The 24,451-nt window shown below is 44.1% G+C and overlaps 1 protein-coding gene across 9 annotated transcripts in view; it reads right to left on the bottom strand.

Annotated features, from left to right (window-relative positions):
* The window catches only part of FRMD4A (FERM domain containing 4A), a 607,160-nt gene that overhangs the window by 75,059 nt on the left and 507,650 nt on the right, over nucleotides 1–24,451 (bottom strand). For all 9 annotated transcript variants that reach the window (XM_053572753.1, XM_053572754.1, XM_053572751.1 and 6 more), the window contains 4 exons: nucleotides 16,594–16,677; nucleotides 7,646–7,711; nucleotides 7,351–7,408; nucleotides 3,849–3,935 (listed from right to left, as the gene is read on the bottom strand). In XM_053572753.1, coding sequence (XP_053428728.1) covers nucleotides 3,849–3,935; nucleotides 7,351–7,408; nucleotides 7,646–7,711; nucleotides 16,594–16,677 — 295 coding nt within the window. The remainder of the gene's footprint in view (nucleotides 1–3,848; nucleotides 3,936–7,350; nucleotides 7,409–7,645; nucleotides 7,712–16,593; nucleotides 16,678–24,451) is intronic.

The raw sequence follows: 24,451 nt of genomic DNA, 5'->3' as shown, positions 1-24,451 counted from the left end.
TCCTTAGATGTCAAGTTTTATGGGATAAGAAAAGTAAATTCAAGACAAGTGTGGGCAACATAGCAAGGAAAAATATTTAAAAATTAGCTGGGTGAGGTTACTGTGAGCTATCCACTCCATGCATGCCAGCCTGGGCGACAGAATGAGACTTTGTCTATTAAAAATAAAAAAGAACCACCGGCCCGGAGGCTCTGAAGACAGATGTTGGCACTTAGATGACAACATACACTGACATCGTTCACTCTCCCCTGCGTGCGTCTCCTTAGCTGCAGAGTGCTGGAACGGGAGTGTGCTTTTGGTAGTCTCAGAGACACATGTGTGCCTGAAATGTAACAGATCTGGCCTTTCTACAATGCCTACGGGACTTCTCATCTGTGGCTCTCGCTGAGCTGGCTTTCCTTTAAGCCCCATCTGACATCTCAGCAGAGGTGGGTGCCCTCGAAGCTAAGGAAGCTGGGAGCTTGCTTTCCCTCGTGGGCCTTTCAAAGTCCTGTTCTTCTTTTTATATCAGATTGTACATTCACTTTGTAACGGGGGGGGGGTGCCCCGAATTATGCATGGGCCATTATGATGATATACACAAAAAAATTAAGAAAGACAGAATCCAGGAGGACAGGACCAAACGAAGCCCTCCCAGTGGCACCGATCAGCAGACACGTTGAAAAGTACACGGGTGAATCAGAGAGAACGCTGTCGACTGTGTTTCTGGGAAGTGAAATAATGGACCACGACATAGTCTGTCTCAAAACTTTCATAGTGACCTACGTATGAGCTTCTGGCCCGGCGTGACAGAATCTGCACGGGGATGGCTGCTGTGACAGGGCACTGAATGCTGGCACTCATGGCCCTGCTGTGCCGCTGGCTCTTTGACCCCTCCTGGTCCCGCCTCTGGGTCAGTTACACTTAGGAAATTTCTGCTGCTCGTGGGCTCTGAACAAAGACCCAGCGGCCTACCGGTGACAGCTCCTTGGAGGTCCCATGAAACCTCCAGATTTACACACCCCAAACTGCACTTGCCGTCGTCCCAGGGCTCCTCTTTTCTCCTCCTCTCACACCACCCTCTCTCCCACATGGTCTGTGAGTGACCCCCGCCTTCTCAGCTCCCTCCTCCATTCCCGTTACTGAAAAGCCAGCCTCAAGCCCTGCGCGGTGCGGCCTACACTCCTGTAAATGGTGTCCTGGCTCCCTCTGATCCATTTGCCACACAACTGCTGAAAGGATGGCTCAGTGACAGTGCAGGCCTGACACGGTACTGCTGCGGTTCAGACCCTCTGCAGCTGTGCTGACCACAGAGGATGAAGTCCTCTTGGCAGAGCCACCAAGCCTTCTAGGAGCTGGCCATTCTCCTCTCACCCAGGTTCCAGCATGGATTGCACTGTGTGTCCCCTACCCTGCTGCCACACCATGCTGTCCCCTCGTGGAGCTTATCACGCATCCTGGCCTCTCTCCTGCAGGCCTCCCCACGCTGCTCCTCCATCTGCAAAACTTACTTGCTCTTTGCTTCCTCCGTGAGGACGTTGCCCCTCCCCTTTAATTCACCACTGACCCTCGCACAGACGTCCACTGTGGCACTTAGACCCCGGCTCAGTTATCACACACTTCTCTCTCCCCAAAAGACTGTGCAGGCCTGGAGGAGACAGAATTTACACCTTCTTTATCTCAGTGCCCAACACTATGTTTGGCACATAACAGTGTACGGTACACAATGACCATTTATTAAATAAATGAGAGAATGAATGATGTTTCTCATAAATCTGTTGTCTTTCAACGAGTAACGGGCTTGGGAATTCCAACTTTTTCCCTGAAGTCCACAGAAACACAAATTATTTTAAATAACAACATAGTCTTAAGTTAGGGCCAATACCCTGAAAACTACATTGACCTTTGAACATTTTAACTTCATCGTCCTGGATAAGTTCCATAGATCATTATAAATTCTCTTATTTGATGATTGATTATTCACACTTTGGCTTCTTACTTTTCCTTATCTTGAAGCCCATTTTAGAGTCTTATAATGATAGTTAGGATTTGCTGAGCCCTTGCATAAATCAGGTGCTATTTCCACAACCTTTTGGATCTTCATTAGAACTTCAATTAGAGAAGTAAAGAAAGCTCAAATTATTAATAACTTGAAGCCCCAAAGTATGAATACTTGTTAGCAGGTCTTTCAACAAGCTTGGAGGAAGAGGAGATATCAACCCCGGATTTTAATTAACTCTGCTGTACACCTCAATTATCCACTTGGGCCTTCTACCAGGATTTTGTGAAAGACAAAACTACTTACTCAGGGATAGTGATTTTCAACCTGTGTGCCTTCAAAAACTTTAAAGATCATTAATTAAACTATTTTCGAAAGACATTCAAAAGCACAATAAGAATATTCTTTTTCTTATTTTTTTCTTTTTTTTGATCAATGTAATTTAAGTATGCCACAGAAGTTTAAGTATAGGTTCAAGTGTGCCGTGAGATAAAAAAGTGGAATAACACTGGTCTAGGAATAGTCTCAGCTTTTGCAAGCAGAAAAAAAACAGGCAGGCAGGTTGAAAAGAAAGGAGAGTTGATGTAAAAAGATGAAGGGAGGAAGAGAGAATTTGAGAAGAAAAGGCACAGAAAAAAATGCCTCATGGACAAAAGGCCCGGGGAAAAAAAAGGAAGGAAGATATAGAAAGAGGTACAAATGCTATGACTGAGAAAATAAAGCAGAAAAAAGTCAGAACACGGGGTCTGATTCATTTTTTGTTGCAAATACACAGACGCAGAGACAGTCACACACAGACCCCTCAGAAGAGCCATGTCCCTACCGTTCCCAGTGAATAACTCCTCCATCGTTTGCTCAGCATCTTTTCTTAGAATGCAACTGATGTACCCATCAATTGAGTGAAAATCCTTCCCAACACAGGGCCATCCCTCCTACCCCCAGCAATTTAATAAAGAAGTTGGTGAAGGACAGATGTTAACTGGATAGATGGTGATCCACTCAGACGCGTGATGTGGGTTTCAATCCTATTCGTGGATAAAAACTGCTTGGGAAGCAATCTGCGGTGACATAACGGCCCACTACTGCTTTCTCTCTGCTAAAGCACACACGGTTTTGATAGGCTTTTAATACGTATTTCAGGGTTTGAACTGCATACCAGCTCTCTGCTATTCTCTGCCAGAACATCCGAATGACAGCATTTGCCTCAAAGATAACTTTTCCATTATAATTTTTCAATTTGTTCTGGTCTGAAAAATGTGTGTAAATGAAAACAGAGACAATGCAAATTCTGTGTCCCCTTCAAACGTTTCGTTTTGGGTTTACCAGGACTTAGCAGGAGTTTCCCTGCTTCCTTTTATGGTCCAGCAAATGATCATATTTTCTGATCATTTCTCCTGTGTCAGAATTTGCCAGTTTTCCAAGACTACTTCTCTCTCTCTCTCTCTCTCTCGTTCCTTCTTTTTGACTTTTTTTTTTTTTTTTAAGCTCTTCCACTGGCTTCTACCCCGTCCTTTGGGAGAGCTCAGATGGACCTCAGGGCTTTCCCAAATGATTCAAGAGAAATGTCACCTTTCCCCCCAAACTTACATCCCCCAGGAAATTAAGAACATGTCAGTCCCTCAAAAGTTCTTTTGCCCATCTGCTGTGGGCTTACCTGAGCCAGTCCTCTTTAAGTAATTACCACAGCTTACTTTCCTTAGAGACAGAGAGAAAAAATATTTATCCCAGAGAAGTCACAGCGGATTCCTGTGCAGTAATTTGTGTACACTTAAAAATTAGTGGGTGAAAAAAAAAAAAAAATTAGTGGGTGAACAATGAGCCCGGGGGCTCAATCTGACATCCATTAAAAACACATTGCAGTCCACCTTACCTTCCTGGGCTTCACCTTGTCATGGTAGTCATACTGGAAGATTCCCTTGTAGCTCAGGCCCAGCCACCATGGGATACCCTGCTTGTCCTAGGACATCAAAAGGAACATGAGTCATCATGAACCAGAGAAGGGTGCTCAGTTATATGAACAGGGGAACACGGAAAGTACCCAGGGTGGGGGGCTGGGCTGTGTTCCTCACCAGGCACACAGAGTCTCTTCTCCTTTATATTAATAATAAAGGGCAGGGGAAAAAAAAAGGAGTGAGTGCCCTATTCTTTTTTTTTTTTTCCCCCAAGAAGTTAAGCCTTCCGTGCCAGGCCCTTCACTCACCACCAAGAAAAATTTGAGAGATATTGCACATTCTTATAAAAGGACCTGGAGCAGAGAAACTGTCATCAGCTGTCAGAGCTAGAGGCATCGTGGAGATGATGGAAAGTGACTTCTCTCATTTTAAGGACAAATCAAAGCAAAGAGCTATCCCAGCTTTACTTGGGACCCTCCCCATCCCCAGCAAGCCAATGGCAGCACAGGCTGGAAGGTGCCCCCTGCCCTGGACTCACTCCAGAGCACAGCTGGGTGCCAGGCAGGACAAGGCTGCAAAATGGCAGGACTGAGTTGAAAACACAAAGTCCCTACTCATTTCTTTAGCAGAAGTCCCTCCTCCCCTGAGTGTAAATTGCAATTCTACATTCAAATAGTTCTGAGTTGCTAATGAAAGCTACCAGGTGCCCTGTTTTACACTGTGCTCACCAGGCAGTTTTCCTCTGGATCTGTCCTATCTGCCACGTCGCTGAACAAGCTAATACATGGGTTTCCTAAAAACTCAACATTGGCATAATAGTTTTGAAATATTTGTGGGTGTGTTATTTCAAGGTGAGCACAAGGAGAAAAGGCAAAGTGACACGTTTTGAAAAAGTTTTTAAAGCCCCAGGGCATATGATTTCGTTAAAATATTTTAAAACCTGTGTGCGATGCAATGGTTTCAGAGAGTGGAATGAAAGGGAAACCCAACACCAGTACAACATCTGATGGCCTAGGTAAGTGCTGGGATTACACTAAGAATAGGGTATGGGTGTGACCACAAGGCCACCCAACAGTGAGATTGATATAACTGGGTCAGACTTGCTTGGACTCCTGTGTTCTTAGTAGCAGAGAGATTGCTTACACTTCCAGATTCCAAGAGTCAAACTTGGCACTTTGAAAATCACAAGCCCTGCTTCTGGGTCTCTCACCAACTGAATTATGAGCGCATTTCTAAGGCTTTCTTAGGAGGCAGAAAGCATACAGATGTATATATCAGAGATAGCTTTTTTATTAAGTTCTAGGGCTGACAAGGAAAGGGACCACAGGGCTAAGCAAGCTGAAAGACCAGATGAAGTTTCCTGCATCTCAAATAGTCATCTGATATTCAAAACACTTTCTTAGGGGTAGTTGGGGAGCCAAATTTCTTAATCTATCTTTTAATCAGAGATGGGAGTGAGCTAAAACTTAGGACAAACAGCAAACCAGAAAATGCAGTCCAGGAATTTCTAAATTCTAAATAGTTTAATTTCTATGAAATGTCTCCAAATGGCTGGAGCCTTGTGTTTCCTCTATGGTGACAAGATGGCAAAATAGAAATAGGCTGCAGGATTCTCCCTAGCAGTGTCGCTAATGCTGGCGGCCAGCACAGCTGAATTCTGGGTCTCTTCTCATGAACAACTGAATTTCCTTTGGGGGAGCTGATTGATCCCCTACTACGGTGGGGTCAAATGGTCACATGCCAGGCATAAGCTCACCTAGGGGTAAGCCTCATAGAGGACCCCGCTTTCTAATATGGGACAGGAAAGGACCCAGGAGGCCAGATCACACAGCTCATGACAAACTATAGCTTATGCTTGAGAAGGGCAAGCTGGCTGTGATGGTTGTGTGAATTCTTAGAACAATGCAGAAGAAAGATTCTAGGCTTCCACCAGTGAGAGGAACTTTGGCAGGACATCAGGTGAAATTTAACCATTGCCGGTGTTCAATGACCCTGAGCCAAGCTACGGGATAACACTGGGCCCCTCACATGCCTCATAGCTCTGGTCTCCGCAACTGCAGTTCAACGTTCGTTCCCACCCTGGAAATCCACATGTCCAAAGACTCCACTCAATGCTCAAGGAACATCTACTTGGTAAATATTTACTGGGTGGGCATCTCCTACACGTCAGGCATTATGGTGGGTTCTGGGAATATATGACAGAGTACAGCACATCGTCTTTGCCATCAAAACCTGCAGTTTAGCAGATGATATGGGCAATTCAATGCACACCAATGGCAAGAAAGTGTTATCCCAGCTGCCAAGGTTGGTCCAAAAATGAATAAAACATGCTGCATGTTCTAGTCCAAAGGAATGAAAAACAGACTTGACACAAACCAGGAGAAAGATACTGGTGGAAGAGGAAGAGAATCTTAGGTGGAACTGTCTTGAGCTTAGAAGTGTTTTCTGCTCTTTTTTGGCTGCACTCTGGGCGATAACTTAGTTACACTTCTCGTTAAGGGTCAATTAAGGAAGGAGAAGGAAGGGAATTTGTCCTTCGGCGGGGCGGGGGAGGAGGATTTTTATCTATTATTTCAAAGAGGAGATCTCAATCTGGAACATTATGGATAAAATAAAAGAGAATTTAGAATGGATCAAAGTCAGCACTGGACTTGGCCATCACGATATTTAAGAAGACAGATCTTGTCTTCATAAATGGTCATGGACTCAAATTTGTCAGCCTGTGTACTGCCTGTATTCCCAGTCCTTCTCCTGTAAATCTGCCTTTGTGGTATTTGACCACTATGGAAAACACTGGATTCTGCTGAAAGTTCTTCTTTCCCACAGTTCCTGATTTTGATGGAGTCTTCCTAATGAGGTGCTCTGTGGTCTCATCTGCCAAGATTCTTCGGAGACCGAAAGGAAGCTGGGGGTTATTATGTGACTTCATGGAAGAGAGCCTGAGCTTTGGAGCATGACCGTGGCAAGTCTTACTGCACTGGGGGAAATGCGGACGCCCAGCACTTCCCACCAGGCACTCTTCCTGCTAGGTCCTCCCCCATCGCCATTCCCACCAAAAACAATCTGCAGTAAGATCAAAAAGATAAAAAAATGAAAAGTTTTTGTTTGTTTGCTTTTACTTTTTTTGTTTTGTTTTTTGAGATGGAGTCTCACTCTGTCACTCAGGAGTGCCATGGCATCATCATAGCTCATAGCAACCTCAAACTCTTAGGCTCAAGCAATCCTTTTGCCTCAGACTCCCAAGTAGCTGGGTCTATAGGCACTCGCTACCACACCTGGTTATTTTTTCTATTTTTAGTAGAGACAGGGTCTCACTTTTGCTCAGGCTGGTTGGGAACTCCTGAGCTCAGCCTCCACCCTCCTCAGCCTCCCAGAGTCTTAGGATTACAGGCGTGAGCCACTAGCCTGGCCTGCTTGGGGTTTTGTTTTTTTTTCTTTTTAGGGCAGTCTTGGCAACCTTTGGCAAATGAACTCACTTACCTTCACTGCATAGTAGTGAACCCCATAGGTCGGGAGGGACTCCACGATGCTCATGTAGCTGGGAAAACAACACCCACGGCTGTTACTTGGCAGAACTGGGATCATATACATATTTTTTTTGGTCTGTGATAAAGTTCTCAGAGTGATTATGTATGTGGAAGTTAAATTAAAACATACATCTCCTTCCTTTGCCCCACCGCAAGATAACATCTTTCTAAGGGGGAAGGGACAATGCTGGCGGCTGTATTGACACCCACTAACACCATCTCCACGAGTGCTGGGAAGGGCCACTTACTTCACGATCGCTTGACCTCTGGTCTGGCCGTTTAGTTTCTTGTAGTGCTCAATCACCCTGTCTTCACTAGAAGGAGAAGGAAACAACTGTTAGGAGAGTCCCAAGGTCAGTGGCCAAGCACGCTGCCAGTACCACCTTCTGAGCCTGAGACAGTTCACGAGCAGCTCTGGTCTCTCTGGGGTCACAGACTACAGGACCGCTCCTTCAGCGGCGGCCATGGTGTTCGCTCTGTTTTCACTTTGGACACCTCAGTTAGGCAGGGTGAGCTGTTGGCCTTAAGAACGTGTACCCATTCACAGCATCCTGAAGGAACAAACATGAGCTTTTCTGACATTAAAGATCTTGGAAGAGAAACCAGATGTACATCAATCACAGTGAAACAGAACAGTCAATGGCGTGGTGGCTCGCACCTGTAATCCTAGCATTCTGGGAGGCCGAGAAGGGTGGATTGCTTGAGCACAGGCATTCCAGACCAGCCTGAGCAAAAGCAAGCAGACCCCATCTCTATTAAAAATAGAAAAGCTAGCCAGGCATAGTGGGGCATCCCTGTAATCCCAGCTACTCGGGAGGCTGAGGCAAGAGGATCACTTGAGCTCAGGAGTTTGAGGCTGCTGTGAGCTATGATGATGCCATGGCATGTTTACCCAGGGTGATGGAGTGAGACTCCATCTCAAAAAAAAAAAAAAAAAAAAAAAAAAATCACTTTTACTTTTAACTGGAATCTGGTGAATCAGGCTAAGAGCCTAAGCGCAGTTTCACGGCGTCCTCCTCTTAGGGCCTTTCAAGGCGGACGGCCGGTGTTGGTGAGACTGTTCACATGTGAGTCTGACTGGAGAAGAGCCCACTTCCAAGCCCACTTGGGCTCTCAGAGAGTTTGAGGTGGAGCATGATGGCCAAATAGAAACCTCCACACAAACACTAACTTTAACAACTACCCACATCTGAGCCGGAAAACCAAACATCAGGACCTAAAATCAAGTGACCTGGTTTTAACATTGTATCAAGGTAAGAGGCAGAGAGCAGATGGGCTTCAGCCAAAGTGGAGGGAGCATCTGTGTGCCCAGGGGAGGGAAAGCAAAGTGACCGTGGGACTCTGCATTGAAACGCAGGGCTACCCTGGCACAGGGAACACAGCATAGGCAGAGTTCTGCCGATTGCCACCAATGGAGCACGTAGACCAGCCCAGCCAGAGGGAAATCCTCTAACCCTTTTTAAAACCCAAATTCCTGCTAGCTCCACCACCGGCTGGCAAAAAGTGGCCTGGAGCTTGGACTATATTTTTAAGGCAGTAGGGCCACAAAGGCTGCAGTCCTTGGGCAATTCCTGTGGCTGTGCTGGTTCAGAGCCCTGAACTTGGGTGCTCATGTTACCCAGTGAGATCCAGTGAGATGGCCAAGCCAGTGCCTTTGTCCCTTCCCCCGACTCCAGGCAATGCAGGTGAGGGAGAGTCTTCTTCCGCTTGGGGAAAGGAAAATGAAGCGTTCAGAAGACTTTGTTTTGCAACATGGGTACCAGCTCAGCCACAGCAAAATAAAGTAGCAAGCAGATACCTGAAGCCCTGATTTCAGGCCTCAGCTCCTGGAAGGCTTCTGGATCCACTGGCCTAGAAGGAACATGCTCCCCGGAAGGGCTTCAGGTGTGACCTGGCACTGGTGGCCTTGAGGGAGAACCTACAACACTCCTCCCCCAACTCCAGCAGCCCAGCAGAGTGACAGAAGAAAGTGAGAGACTTCGCCTGGTAATCCAGGGAATTCTCCTGTATCTCACCCAAGCTCACCAAGGCGGTACCACCGGTAGTCTGCAATAGTCACAGTATTATTAGGCTTGGGACACCCCCAGTGCTGACACAGCCGCAGTGACCAGAGACTTCGGTCACTGAATTCCTTTTGAATATCTGGAAAGACTTCTTAAGAAGAATGGGTTCAAACAAGCTCAGATGCAGATTAAAATAAATACCTAACTCTTCATTACCCAGACATCAGCTGATATCCACAAGTATCAAGAACACCCAGGAAGACATGACCTCACTGGACAAACTACAGAAGGTGTCCATAACCAGTACTGGAGTGATGGAGATATGTGACCTTTCAGATAAAGAAGTTGAAATAGCTGTCCCAATGAAGCTCAATGAACTTCAGTAAACACTGAGAAGTCATTCAGCAGCTTGTCAGAGTAATTTAACAAAGAGATTGAAATAATAAAAACAAACCAAGCAGAAATTCTGGAGCTCAAGAATTCAACTGATAAACTGAGAAATAAATCAGAGTCTCTCAGCAGCAGAAATGACCAAGTAGAAGAAGGAATTAGTGATCCCGAAGACTTCTTGAAAATACAGAGTCAGAAGAGAAAAAAGAAAAAAGAACTAAAAAAGAATGACGTGATTTGTGTTCTACACCTGATAGATCCAACTTGTACTTGCAATATGTTCCATAGGTGTAGCCCCCTAGTAACCCTTCCTATATCGACCCACCCTCCTCCCTTTAAATGAGGTGAAGGCTATGTTAATTAGTAAGATGTAAGCACTCCAATTTGTATAAATAATCAACACATTGAATCCCATCATGGCATAAATGTATTCATAATCTATGTACAAATGAGTTAATAAAAAAATAAAAAATAAATAAAGTAAAAATAAAAATGAAGTAAACCTAAAAGATCTAGGAAATAGCCCCAAAGGGGCAAATCTAAGAGTTACTGGCCTTAAAGAGAGGATAGATTGATACAGAAAGTTTACTCAAATAAACAGTAACAGAGAACTTTCCAAACCTAGAGAAAGGTATCAATATTCAGGACCAAGCAGATTTAACCCAAAGAAGACTACCTCAAGGTATTTAATAATCAAATTCCCAAAGGTCACTGATAAAGAAAAGGTCTTAAGGGAAGCAGCAAGAAAAACAAAACAAAACATATAAACGAGCTCTGATCTACCTGGCAGCAGACTTCTCAGGGGAAACCACACAGGCCCAGGCGACAGTATGACACAAAGTGCTGAAGGAAGAAACCTTAATCCTAGAATATTATATCCTGCAAAACAATCCTTCAAACATGAAGGAGAAATAAAGACCTTCCCAGCAAACAAAAGGATTTCACCAGATCTGTTCTACAAGACATGCTAAGATTGAACCCAGCCTGGGCCAGCTAAAACACCAAGGACAACTGTAACAAAAAAATGGCCGGATGTTGTGGCAGGTGCCTATAGTCCCAGCTTAAAAAGAAAAAAAAAAAAGAAATGCTAAGAGAAGTTTTTCAGTCTGAAAGAAAAGGGCATTTATGAATGATAAAAAATCATCGCAGGTAACAGCTCATGGGTAACAGTAAGCACACAAATACACAATACTCCATTGCTACAACTGCAGTGCATAAACCACTTATATCTTGAGTAGTAAGATTAAATGACAAACGTATCAAAGACATAAGAACTTTTTGAAAAGTAGATACTAGTAAAAAGTAGATACTAGTATAGAAAGCTATGGATAGAAAGAGAGAGAAACCCCAATGCAATAATTGTTGAAGACGCCAACACTCTATTTTCAGCATTGGACGGATCATCCGGACAGAAAATCAATAAAGAAACACTAGACTTAATCTGCCCTATAGGCCAAATGGACCTGACAGATACTGACAGAATGTTTTATCCAATAGCAGCAGAACATACATCCTTCTCCTCAGCTCGAGGATCATGCTCAAGGACAGACCACATGCTGGGCCACAAAACTTAAAAAAAATTCAACAAAACTGAAATCATAAATGTTTTCTTTGGCTACAATGGAAAACTAGAAATCAACAACAAGAAGAGTGGAGAACACACAAACACATGGAAATCAAACAACATGCCCTTGAATGACCAGTTGGTGAATGAAGAGATTAAGAAAAAAATTTAAAAATTTCCCAAATGGAAATGAACACATAACATATCAAAACCTATGGGATACAGTAAAAACAGTAATGAGGAAAGTTTACAGCAGTAAATGCCTACATCAACAAAGTAGAGAAACTTCAAATAAACAACCTAACAATGCATCTCAAAGAACTAGAAAAATAAAAGCAAACCAAACCCCAAGCTACTAGAAGAAATAGTAAATATCAGAGCAAAATAAATGATAAAGAAAAAAATACCAAAGATCAGCAAAACAAAAAATCAATTTTTTAAAAAGATAAACAAAATTGATACACCTTTAGCCTCACTAAGAAAAAAGAGAAATGACCCAAATAAATAAAATCAGAGATGAAAAAGAAACATTATAATTGAAACTGAAGAAATCAAAGGATCATTAGAAACTACTATGAGCGACCATATGCCAATAAATTGGAAAATCTAGAAGAAATGGATAAATTCCTAGACACATATAACCTACAACTATTGAACCAAGAAATCCAAAACCTGAATAAATCAATAACAAGTAATGATGTGGAAGAAGTAGTGAAAAAAATCTCTCAGGAAATAAAAGCCCAGGACCAGGGGCTTTACTTCTGAATTTTATCAAGCATTCAAAGAACTGATACCAATCCTACTTACACTATTCCAAAAATCAAGCACAGAATATTCCCAGACTCATTCTGTGAGGGCTGAATCACCCTGATACCAATACCAGAAAAAGCCATAACAACAAACACAACAAAAAAAGCATAGGCCAATATCTCTAATGAATATAGATGCAAAAATCCTCAACAAAATATTAACACTAACAAACTAAATTCAGTAACACACTAAGAAGATTATTCATCATGATTATTCATCCCAGGAATGTAAGGATGGCTCAACATGCAAAAATCAATCAATGTAATACATGATATCAACAGAATGAAGGACAAAAACTACATGCTCGTTTCAACTGATGCTTAAAAAGCATTTGATAAAATTCAACATATCTTCAAGATACAAACTCTCAAAAAACTATGTACAGAAGGACCTTACCTCAACATGATAAAAGCCATATATGTCAGACTTGCAGCTAGTATCATATTGAATTGGAAAAAAATAGAAAGCTTTTCCTCTAATGCTTGTTCTAGAACAAGACACTCTAGCTAGCACTGAAAGTCCTAGCTAGAACAATCGGATAAGAGAAAGAAATAAAGGGTATCCAAATTGGAAAGGAAGAAGCCAAATGATCCTTGTTTTTTTTGTAGAGACAGAGTCTCACTTTATGGCCCTCAGTAGAGTGCCGTGGCGTCACACAGCTCACAGCAACCTCCAGCTCTTGGGCTTATGTGATTCTCTTGCCTCAGCCTCCCGAGCAGCTGGGACTACAGGGATCCTTGTTTGCAGATGATATATAGTGTGATTTTATATCTAGAGAAAATGAAAGACGCCACAAGAAAACTATTTATGTGTCTAGGAATTTATCCATTTCTTCTAGATTTTCCAATTTATTGGTAATTCAATAAAGTTGCAGGATACAAAATCAATATATTAATACAAACACAAATAGCATTTTTATATGCCAACAGTAAACAATCTGAAAAGGAAAGTAATCACACTTACCATAGCTCCAAATAAAACAAATTACCAAGAAAGTAAATCCATTTAATGATAACTCCAGATAAAATAAAATACCTAGGAATACACTTAACCAAAGAAGTGACAGTTCTCTATCATGAAAAAGCATTGATGAAAGAAATTGAAGAGGACACACAAAAAAGAAAGATATCCCAGACTTGTGAATCGGAAGAATCAATATTGTTACACTGTTCATGCCACCCATGAGATGTACAGATTTAGTGCAATCCCTATCAAAATGCCAATCACATTCCTCACAGAAAAAAAGGTCTAAATTTTATATGAAACCACGAAAGACCTAGAATAGCCAAAGGGACCTTGAAAAAAGAACAAAAGTGGAGGATTTACATTATCTGACTTCAAATTATACTGCAGAGCCCTAGTAACCCAAACAGCATGGTATTGGTATAAAACCAGACACACAGACCAAAAGAACAGTCCTCACTCTGCTCCCTCCTCCTCCTTACCACGGGCAATGTGGCCCTGTCCACACTCCATCAAAGCTCCAAGAAGGGAGGTGACCCTAGAATGTTCTTTCTGGACCTCCTTAGTGGATCTTTGTTACTAAGTATTATTTTACTATCCCAGGATCTAGCTGAAGCCTTCCTCCTTCCACCTTTTCCTGTTTTCACTTTCAGCAAGGCCAGCTTGGGAGTAACAGGTTCTCTATGTTCACTATCTAGTCCCTGGGGGCAATTTATTTATCTTTCAACTACTATCTTAACCCTCAGTGAATATCATTTAATTTAGTATCATTTAGTATTCTGAAAGGAGGTGTCTTCATAGATACTTAGGACTGGCCAGGTAGAGGCCAGAGGCCTTTCTGCAGTTGGAGAGCCACTTGTGTGGGGTCTGGGCACCTTCCATTTGGAAAGAGACAGATCCCACCATGTGTCTGTTCAGCTCTCACGTGCTATGGAAGTTCTGCTTCAAGTGTGACGTCCTTTCCTGACAGCTCCTGAGGAGTGTCTTCTCCAGGGGTGGGCACTGGCTGGGGGCAGCCTTCAGAGGGGTGGGAAGAGGTTCGGGAACTGTGCTTCTCACTTCCTCCCCACAGTGGCCCACGCTGAATCAACAGCTGTGCTCGTGTGTTTCCTATCTCATGATCTGGGGTTTTGTGAGGTCGGCTCCTAGATCTGGGGTCAAGCAACTCCATGTAGACAAGAGCTGCTTTCTTTGCAGCTCTGGGAAGAGGGTCTTTAGGGAAGGTGGGTAAGTAGAAGTCAATCCAGCAGAACCTCCAACTGACCATCCCCTACACTAACCACCCCTTACACGGACCACTGCCCCACAATGACCACCTCCCCACACTGACCACTCCCTACACTGACCACCTCCCTATACTGACCACCTCCCACACTGACCACCCACCTACACTGACTACCCGCTACACTGACCACCTGTTCACGCTGACCACCTCCCTACACTGACCACCTCCCTACACTGACCACCCCCCCACACTGACCACCTCCCTACACTGACCATCTCCCCACACTGACCACCCACCTACACTGACCACCTGCTCATACTGACCACCTACCTACGCTGACTACCCCCTATACTGACCACCTTCCTACACTGACCACCTCCCCATACTCACCACCTCCTATACTGACCACCTCCCCACACTGACCACCCCCCCCCACAATGACCACCCACTATACTGGCCACCCTTCTATACTGACCACCCCCTATAATGACTACCCTCCTATACTGACCACCCCCCCTACAATGACCACCTCCCTATACTGGCCATCCCTCTACACTGACCACCTCCCTACACTGACCACCTCCCCACACTAAACTAATTCTCACAGACTAGACAGGCACCACATGTCTATATCAGTACAGCAGGCCCAGTTCCTTATGTTGACTGGTTTGTGACAGTCTCCTGGGTGGTCACCTCACAGAGGCCCCACTGTATAGTGGGGAACACACACCAGCCTCAGGGAAAGGAAGCTGACCAGCTACATGGCCTGACCGAGGCCTCTTAATGCCCAACAGCCGCAGGAATCTCTGTCACTCCCCACCCCGGCCTGTGTCTCTTGCTGCACGAGATCATCTGTGAAGCCGCAATGGTGACCTCCTCTGTCCTCAGTTTTTCCAGTGGGCCCATGATGGGATGACACACTTGATACTGACCAAGAACCCACTCTAGCCGCCTGTCCCAAAGGAACCGGGGCAACAACGCAGTTCTGAGAGCTGTAAGTAGGGACATCAACACCAAGGGAGCCCAGGTTCCCCGAGACCGTGGTCAGACAGAAATGACATATGAGCTGGGCTCTCCTGCTGCCACAGGGTCTGCATCAAGACACACCCTCCCCCAGCCCAAGGAGTCTGCTTACACCACCTGGATGATGGCACAGCGAGGTCACTGCCTTGAGAAGCGACAGGACAAGAAGCAAGCCAGTCATTTGTGTATTTCAGAAAGCGTGTACAGAAGCACGCACACAGGTCACAGGTGGCAGCGTACTGGGATCGACTTGTACTTTGTGTCTAGTTTTGTTTTAATAAAAGCAGATAAAATGATTTTTTTTTTTTGGTAGAGACAGAGTCTCACTTTATGGCCCTTAGTAGAGTGCCGTGGCCTCACACAGCTCACAGAACCTCCAACTCCTGGGCTTAAGCGATTCTCTTGCCTCAGCCTCCCGAGTAGCTGGGACTACAGGCGCCCGCCACAACGCCTGGCTATTTTTTGGTTGCAGTTTGGCCGGGGCCGGGTTTGAACCAGTCACCCTCGGTATATGGGGCCAGCGCCCTACCGACTGAGCCACAGGCGCCGCCCAAAATGATTTTTGTTAAGGAGTCAGGAGGACACTGGAGAAGTAGAATTGTCCTTGTCACAGGGCAGCGGCTGGGGCTCAGGAGCCTGGCAGGATTTCAACACACCACCCAGGAATGCGAGCCCTGCTCAGCTGTGGCCCAGATAGCGATCTGGGAACCTTTCAAACGCCCGAATCATCCAGAACCGGTCATTTAGGGCCGACTGATGAACGTGAGCATAATGTTACATGGCAGCTAAATCAGGAGCTACGGGACACTGCGGGAAATAAGAGAATCACTCTCTTTTGCAAAGAAAAAAACAAAAGAAAACAAACCCTGTGGTTCTCCCACATCTCAAAACCCCTAGATCCTGTCATCAAACAACAGGGGCTCCAGCAGGAAACTCAGTAGCACATGAAAGGCTCTCAAAGAAGGTGCAACTTCCCAAGTGAAATTCTAGAAGGTTTTTTTTTTTTTTTAATAAAATCAACAGAAAAGGAGTGGCCTCATACATATCACATCATTTCAATAAATGCAGAAGCCATTTTCATGAAGACACAGGGTGCTTCATGCACTTGGCAGCCCGGGGGACCCATGAGAGCCAGCAGGGGTGGGATGCAGTTGTCTTGGGCGCCCCCCAAGTACCCTGGGGCGGGCTCGCTCCTAGAGGACACCCTGGGGGTCTTACCAGTAGGCCAGGGAAGGGTGCTCCTTCAGGGCTTGGGTGGGCAGGGCGGGCAGCTTCTTCAAGTCGCTCCGTACCACTTCGTTACTGAAAGAGCGAACGTGCAAAGGTCGTCACCCTCAGGGAAAACAACCACCTTCTCTGTCATGGCCCGGCCGGTTGGATTTGTCCAAATGCCCCCACATCTGTTCCCTTTTAATGAAAAGTGGTCGGTAGAAGGAGTGTTCTCTTTTATTTATTTACTTAATACGGATGAGAAAAAAAGCACAGCACTCAGAGCTGAGCAGCGGCTTCTCACGGGGTAGAGGGCAGGTCAGGGCACCCAGAGGACCAAGGTACTTTTCCCAAGGCTGTCTCCAACGGGGGCACAGCCTGAGTGCCCCGGGCAGCCCTCAGCAGGAATGGGGAGGAGATGCGTCACAGGGGTTCCCCTGAGGACCCCAAGACAAGCTCTCCTGCTTAGGTGCTCAGAGTTCAAGAACAGGCACAGTCCCTGCTTCGTCCTGAGAGCCATTCCCCTCGCTGATACCCAGTGCCATTTTCTTTGCTTAGATTGAGCACTTGCTGGAAAGTGGCTTCTGCAATGTGGTGAATAAACACAGGTTGAGTTTCCTGCATCTGAAATGCTTGGGAACAGATACATTTTGGATTTCTTTTTTTTTTTTTTTAATTTTAATTTTTGGAATATTTACATTATATACCTATAGGCTGAGCACCCCCAAATCTGAAAATCTGAAAAAAACTGGAAATCCCAAACCCAAAGTGCTCCAGTGAGCGTTTCCTTCGAGTGGCCTGTGGGTACTCCAAAAAGTTGCATATTCTGGAGCGTTCTGAATTTCTGATTTTCCAATTAGGGAGACTCGACCTGTAACTGTTGCCTTAGATGAGGCCCAGAAACTGCTGATTAAGTGTGACCTGTAGCTTCTGCTATAGGTTGAGCACTTTGGGTCTAGGATTTTCAGATGTCTTTTCAGAGTTTTAGATTTGGAGATGCTCAATTGGTATGTATATAATGTAACTATTCCAAAATCCAAAAAAATTACAAAATCTGAAACATGTCTGCTCCCAGGCATTTTGGATAAGGGAGACTCATCCTGTACTGCCTGGTCCTGGGACCAGAAATTCTTTTTTCTGTAGACTCAATATGCTCAGGTTTGAAAGGTGCTTTATACTCCCCTCCTTCCCAGGGGACCAGCCTGCTTCAGAGCTGGACCCCTCTCTGCACACTCAGCAGGTCCCCATCCCCTTCAGACCAGGCCGTCTGTGGTCTTGGCAACCACTTACTCCCTCCAGAGCCCTGGGGAGCATCCACTGGGGACGATTATGGTATTGAAAGAGCATCCCCCTGTACTGGTCCAACAAGGAGCCTCGGCTGGGGTTGCAAAGGTGAATCATGTGGCTTTGCTTCTGGCCACTAGCTCTGCCCTGGGCCATGCTAGCCGCTTCTGTGTTGCTTATACAAAGCCAGGCAAATCCTGGCTACCAGGACATGAGAAGTACCACCCCCAAAACAGTAAGACGGGAGCTCCATAAACAAATACGTGGGAAGGAAGGAACACCCCAGTCACAGGCGGGGTGTTCCCCAGGCATCTCGATGGTGGACACTCCAATAATGCTGGACACCGGCGATGTCACTGCCAGTGACCATGAGCTCAGTTCCACCACTGGAAACACAGTGCCCACTGGGCAAAACCATACCAGGACTTTGAGTTCATTTGTGTGATAACAAAGAAACACGTGGAGATTCAGTAACCTCACAGCTGCTCCCAAGTTGGGGGCATTTTGTTAGTGCCTAGAGAAGCCATGAATGTGGTATTTGTGAATCCTGACTGCAAATGACCACAGGAAAAGCTCAACGTGTACTTGTTTGAATCAACATACCCAAGTACTTGGACTGTTATATTCTAAGTGGCAAGGCAAGGATTTATCAGTAATAATCAAGAAACTGAAGGTATTTATGGAGCTCCTATGATTATACGAAAGTATTGTGGGGGGTACAAAAAGATGATGAGACAGTCCTTACTCAAAGGGTGCTCACAATTTAGCAGGAGGGGGAGGGGGGTGCACCTACAAAGCTAGGTGACCACACAGACAGCGTTTGGTCGTGTCAATTCAAACAACAAATGTGAACGTTCAGAGGAAAGAAGGACCCTTTGGGCTCTGGTGCAAGGCCAGGCTTTGTGGGAGGCTCAGCATGAAGTAAAGGATGGGAATGTCATCTTTCCCCAAAACAGAACACTCAACATCATGGAGGCCATGTAACCGGAAGTGACAAAATTGAGTAAAGTGAGTGACACATCACAGGCAAAATGATCTTCAAAGTCAGCCTAGAGGTTCAAGTTGATCCAGGAGGCAAAGGGTCAGCCACTGCAGGCTTTAAACAGGTAACCCCTGGTCCTTAGAAAAACTCCATTGCCAAGTACATTTTTGGATTTTGACCCAGAATGCTATGATAGTACAGTTTACGTGAATATTCAGTTCACCAACCATTTGAGAACCCACGATGGTGACTCTCTGGACCTTCCTTCCCTATCGAACTACAAGTTCCCCAAGAAAAGGGACTTGGCTTATTGGTTCACGGCCGCCAGAGCACTGCCTTCAGTGTGAAAGCTGCTTTTATCAGGTAAACATGTTGGATGAAACCATGAGAAGGGCAATTAGTGGCTCCTTTATTGAGCTGAAACTTGAGTTTGGGTTTGCTCACACCCATCACATCTAAAGTATATTTGGGGAAGGAAGGAACTAAGGAAGAGATCGTTTTACCCACCCTCAATCCTCATTTGTTGGCCAAACAAGTCTCCCCGGTGACCGCCCCAGGTTTGATTTCCCCGTGCCAGCTTGCACTGTGTTCCCTAGTTCTCCTCTGGGGCAGGGTTACACAGAAAAATAAAACAAGAAATCACCAAGGCGTGAAGCCCCACCACATCCATTATATTCTGGAAGGGATCCATGGCTCTTGGTCCTTCCCGAAGGACAGACATGTGCAAATGTTCTAATTGCTTTTCTGTTCTTTCTAAACATCTGCAATAACTTAGCAGTGTCCAGTTCTGTCAAGCTGGCTGAAAATCAGACAGAGCTCTGATGGGAACCTCGGTCACTCTGTCTCCAGAAGCTTGTGAGGTTACGACCTAACAAATGTCCTCAAAGTCCCCAGTTTCCTATCTCAACACCTTCCACTTGGACGTTTTCCCCAGAGTTCACTGTAACTGGTAAATACTAACAAGGCATAGTGATCGTACTCCAGCTTTAGGAAGAAGCCAAGAGGCCTCTTAGAGAGCAGGTCTGAAGGTAAAATTCAAGTCTTCCTGTATTGATGAGATTTTAATGTTAATATTAGCAAGATTTGAATCAAATCTTTTAGGTAGCTGTTAAGGTTGCCAGGAAAAAAGTGGTATGTCAATGGTGCGTTGGTCCCTGAACCAGGTTGTTTTTGTTTTTTGAGCTCATGACACGTGGGAAATTAGAATGACCTGCTGGGAAAACCAAAGATTTCTAGAAATGCATCAAATAGAGAATTTGCCACAGTGAACAACAACAACTAATTTAACCAAGAGACCACAACGTAAAGAAAGCAAAAAGGGGTTTGAAAGAGAAGGATTAGCAAAATGCCTAATGTGTTCGTTCCTCTTTAAAATACTAGGAAATAAAGCTGGGTACAGTAGCTCACACCTATAATACCAGTACTCCTGGGAGGCTGAGGTGGGTGGCTCCCTGGAGCTCAGGAGTTCAAGACCTGCCTGAGCAAGGGCAATACCTCCATCTCTACCAAAAATAGAAAAATTAGCCAGGTATGGTGGTGCATGACTGTAGTCCCAGCCACTGGGGAGGCTGAGGCAGCAGGGTCGCTTGAGCCCAAGAGTTTGAGGTTGCTGTGAGCTATGACATGACAATGCTCTACCCAGGGTGGCAAGTCACAAAAAAACCAAATCAAAACAACAACAAAAAAAGGAAATAATTTTTTCAGGAAATTCCCCCTGGGTAAAATGAAATGTATGTAATTTGTGGGAGAAATCTGGGGCAAATGGAACATGTTTAGGGTGAAAGAATTCTTCCTCAAACAGCTGTTTTGATCTGCATGGGCATAAACCCAGAAATCATAACCGGAAACTCAGAAACAGAGCTATGATGCCAGCATTGGACTAACTCCTCCATATTTTATGAGAGAATCATCAGGGGAAAGTTCTCTGGGAAGAGGTATTTCTTAAGGGAAAAAGAGTGTGACAGGTCCTCAATCATTTATTCACAATTCCGAAGTCCAAAAAGCTCTTGGAAACAAAGTTTTCTTCACCTCTTTGGTGGCAAACGCAAACTTTTTGCATGAGGCAACGTTTGACCTCCTTTCTCCCACTTGGTGTGAACACTGTTGACGTGTCTGCTGACGTGCTAGCTCAGAACCTGCCCAAGGTGGGGTGCAGGTGCTAAACTACCTGTCTTAAAACCTGATACATTCTGATTCTGGAAACACTGGGACCCTAAAGTTTCAGCCAAGCCTTGTGGACCTGTGTTCCTTTATTACATCATACAATAAATCTGAAAACTCTGAGACAGATTAATAGGGGATGTTACAGATTTTTGTTATCTTGAAAAACTAAGTGGGAAATAATCTTCTTTTACTTCCCTTTCTTTCTTCCCTCCTTCCTTCCTCCTCCTTTTATTTTTGTGAACCAAGGCAAAGTTGGGTTGTAACAAAAAATGAGACCACCTGCCTTTCTCTCTGTCACTTTTTTCCCCAGGTGTGTAGGGAGGACTCTGTGAAGCTGGTGGCTTGGGAAATGTTGCAGGGGTCTTCCACCATGGGACAGGGCCCCACCTGTCTAAGAAACTTCTCCTGCCGTTGCATTTGACCATTTGCAGACAATAGGAAGCACCTGGGGTCCCTCAGTGATTTCTCCAGCATGGGATGCTGGCTTCTGGGCATGTCTCGTAGATGAATATGTCACACAAATGTACTAACTGCTCAGAGAGACGAAATTACAAACACATTTAGGAATTACACGCCTTTATATCTTAAGCTAATTCATTGTTTCTCTCTCTCTCTCTTTTCTCTTTCTTTCTTTCTTTTGTGGTCTCACTCTGTAGCCCTAGATAGAATCCTGTGGCATCATAGCTCACAGCAACTTCAAACTCTTGGGCTTAAATGATCTTGCCTCAGCCTCCCGAGTAGCTGGGACTACAGGTGCCCACAACAATGCCAAGCTAGTTTTTCTATTTTTAGTAGAGATGGGGTCTTGCTCTTGCTCAGGCTGGTCTTGAACTCCTGAGCTCAAGCCATCTACCTGCCTCCGCCTCCTAGAGTTCTCAGATTATGGCCTGGCCTAATTGTTAAATGGTGTAAATAAAGATGTCTTCCTTGACTAGTGAGTCTAACTGCCTGGTGCGAAGGGAAAAGTTTTGTGAATTTCTAACTAAGTTGTAAATATGTAAAATTAAAAACAAGGTATTAAAAATTGTTTCATAAATCTCAATTTCAGGCCAATAATTTTACTTCAACCAGCCAAAGGACAAAGCATTTGGTTAATTTTCTATTATTTCTAAATATCACCGTTTAGATCGGCTATCTCAACACCACAGACGCAAGCCTTGTTGCTATCCACAGGTTTAATTTAAAATATAGTTTATTTTAATATGATAAACAAAATGCTTAATCGTAAGAGGTAAGCTGTTGTAATGCAAAATTTCCTTATAACTTAGTATCTAGGCAATTCCCATAGTATTTGAAGACCAAGCTCCTGCAAAAACAACCTATCTGAATACCTTTTTATGCTTTGAATAGATGTGAATTACACACTTGAAAGCTCAAATAGACTTCTGTGCGCAAAACAAAGCTTTCTGTAACAACTTATAACTTTTCCACTTAAACATTTTGCTCCAAATTTTCACAGATTCTGTTCCTTTCAAAAGCTCTTGCTGGCATGAAAGATTCCAGCTGCTCCTGAATTACTCACAGCTCTCAAAGTCATTTTTAAGTCATGGGAAAACTCCATAAGCCTTTCTTTTTTTTCTTCTTCTTTTATAAAACAATAGATGAGATTATATTAATTTCAATCCTTCCCATGAAAACTCTTCTCTGAGCTGATAAAATTGTTTCCAGTTGAACGGATGACTTTTTTTTCTAGGACATTTTTCTTTCTTTCTTTTTTTTTTATTGTTGGGGATTCATTGAGGGTACAATAAGCCAGGTTACACTGATTGCAATTGTTAGGTAAAGTCCCTCTTGCAATCATGTCTTGCCCCCATAAAGTGTGACACACACCAAGGCCCCACCCCCCTCCCTCCGTCCCTCTTTCTGCTTTTCCTCCCCTCCCCCATAACTTTGTCATTAATTGTCCTCATATCAAAATTGAGTACATAGGATTCATGCTTCTCCATTCTTGTGATGCTTTACTAAGAATAATGTCTTCCACTTCCATCCAGGTTAATACAAAGGATGTGAAGTCTCCATTTTTTTTAATAGCTGAATAGTATTCCATGGTATACATATACCACAGCTTGTTAATCCATTCCTGGGTTGGTGGGCATTTAGGCTGTTTCCACATTTTGGCGATTGTAAATTGAGCTGCAATAAACAGTCTAGTACAAGTGTCCTTATGATAAAAGGATTTTTTTCCTTCTGGGTAGATGCCCAGTAATGGGATTGTAGGATCAAATGGGAGGTCTAGCTCGAGTGCTTTGAGGTTTCTCCATACTTCCTTCCAGAAAGGTTGTACTAGTTTGCAGTCCCACCAGCAGTGTAAAAGTGTTCCCTTCTCTCCACATCCACGCCAGCATCTGCAGTTTTGAGATTTTGTGATGTGGGCCATTCTCACTGGGGTTAGATGATATCTCAGGGTTGTTTTGATTTGCATTTCTCTAATATATAGAGATAATGAACATTTTTTCATATGTTTGTTAGCCATTCGTCTGTCATTCTAGGACATTTTTCAACAGGGAAATTTGCAAGTTTAGGTATTAAAGATGCTGTTGTTACCTGTAAGTTGCATTCCAAAGGTTAACCATTTCAAAGGTCAGTGTCATAGCAATCTATTTCTCTTACCATATGACTGTGATATCTATTTTCTTTGAACTGGCCAATTAAAAAAATCATAGGAAAATATACCCCAATGATCTAATAATGATGTAGAATCAAGACTGCTCAGAGTTGTAGCATTGAAACCACTTAGGTAAGTGCAAAGTAATGGTATTAGTGGACTAGGAATTGTGATTTACAGGCCTGCTGCTTTAATCAACTCTCAAGGCTGTAGCTGGCAAGGTAATAACTCTGTCATCTTTTTAAAGAGAGCAATCAGTATGAATGTTTATATTACTCACAAAAAAAGAAAGGATTTCCAAAGAAAATTCGTTCTTTGTGTTCTTTTCCTGTTGATCATCTAAAGTTCTTCCAACCTATGACTGCCTAAAAGGCATTCTCCAGCTTGACAGAAAAAACTTAACAAACTTGGAATTTTCACATGCCAATAAGCCAAGTTTAGTTTCCATCAGTTCACAAGTGGATCTTTAAAAAGGCAGAACCAGGCTTGCCACGGGGCTCACACCAGTAATTCTAACATTCTGGGAGGCCCAGGTGGGAGGATTGTTTGAGCTCAGGAGTTGGAGACCAGCCTGAGCAAGAGTGAGCCCTCTTCTCTAAAAAACAGCTGGGCATTGTGGCCGGCGGCACGCCTGTAATCACAGATTTACCTGGGAGGCTGAGGCAAGGGGATCTCTTGAGCCTAAGAGTTTGAGGTTGCTATAAGCTATGATGATTCTGTCTCCAGAAAAAAAAAAAAGAAAGGCAGAACTAATTTCAAACAAACAAGAAAAAATATTGAAAGGGCACTTTTTTTATTGTCACAAAAGTTTCTTTTTCTCTAGACTAGTGATC

The sequence above is a fragment of the Nycticebus coucang genome, chromosome 20 (genome assembly GCF_027406575.1).
Source record: "Nycticebus coucang isolate mNycCou1 chromosome 20, mNycCou1.pri, whole genome shotgun sequence".
NCBI lineage: Eukaryota > Metazoa > Chordata > Mammalia > Primates > Lorisidae > Nycticebus > Nycticebus coucang.
This window is presented reverse-complemented; position numbering and strand designations above follow the sequence as displayed.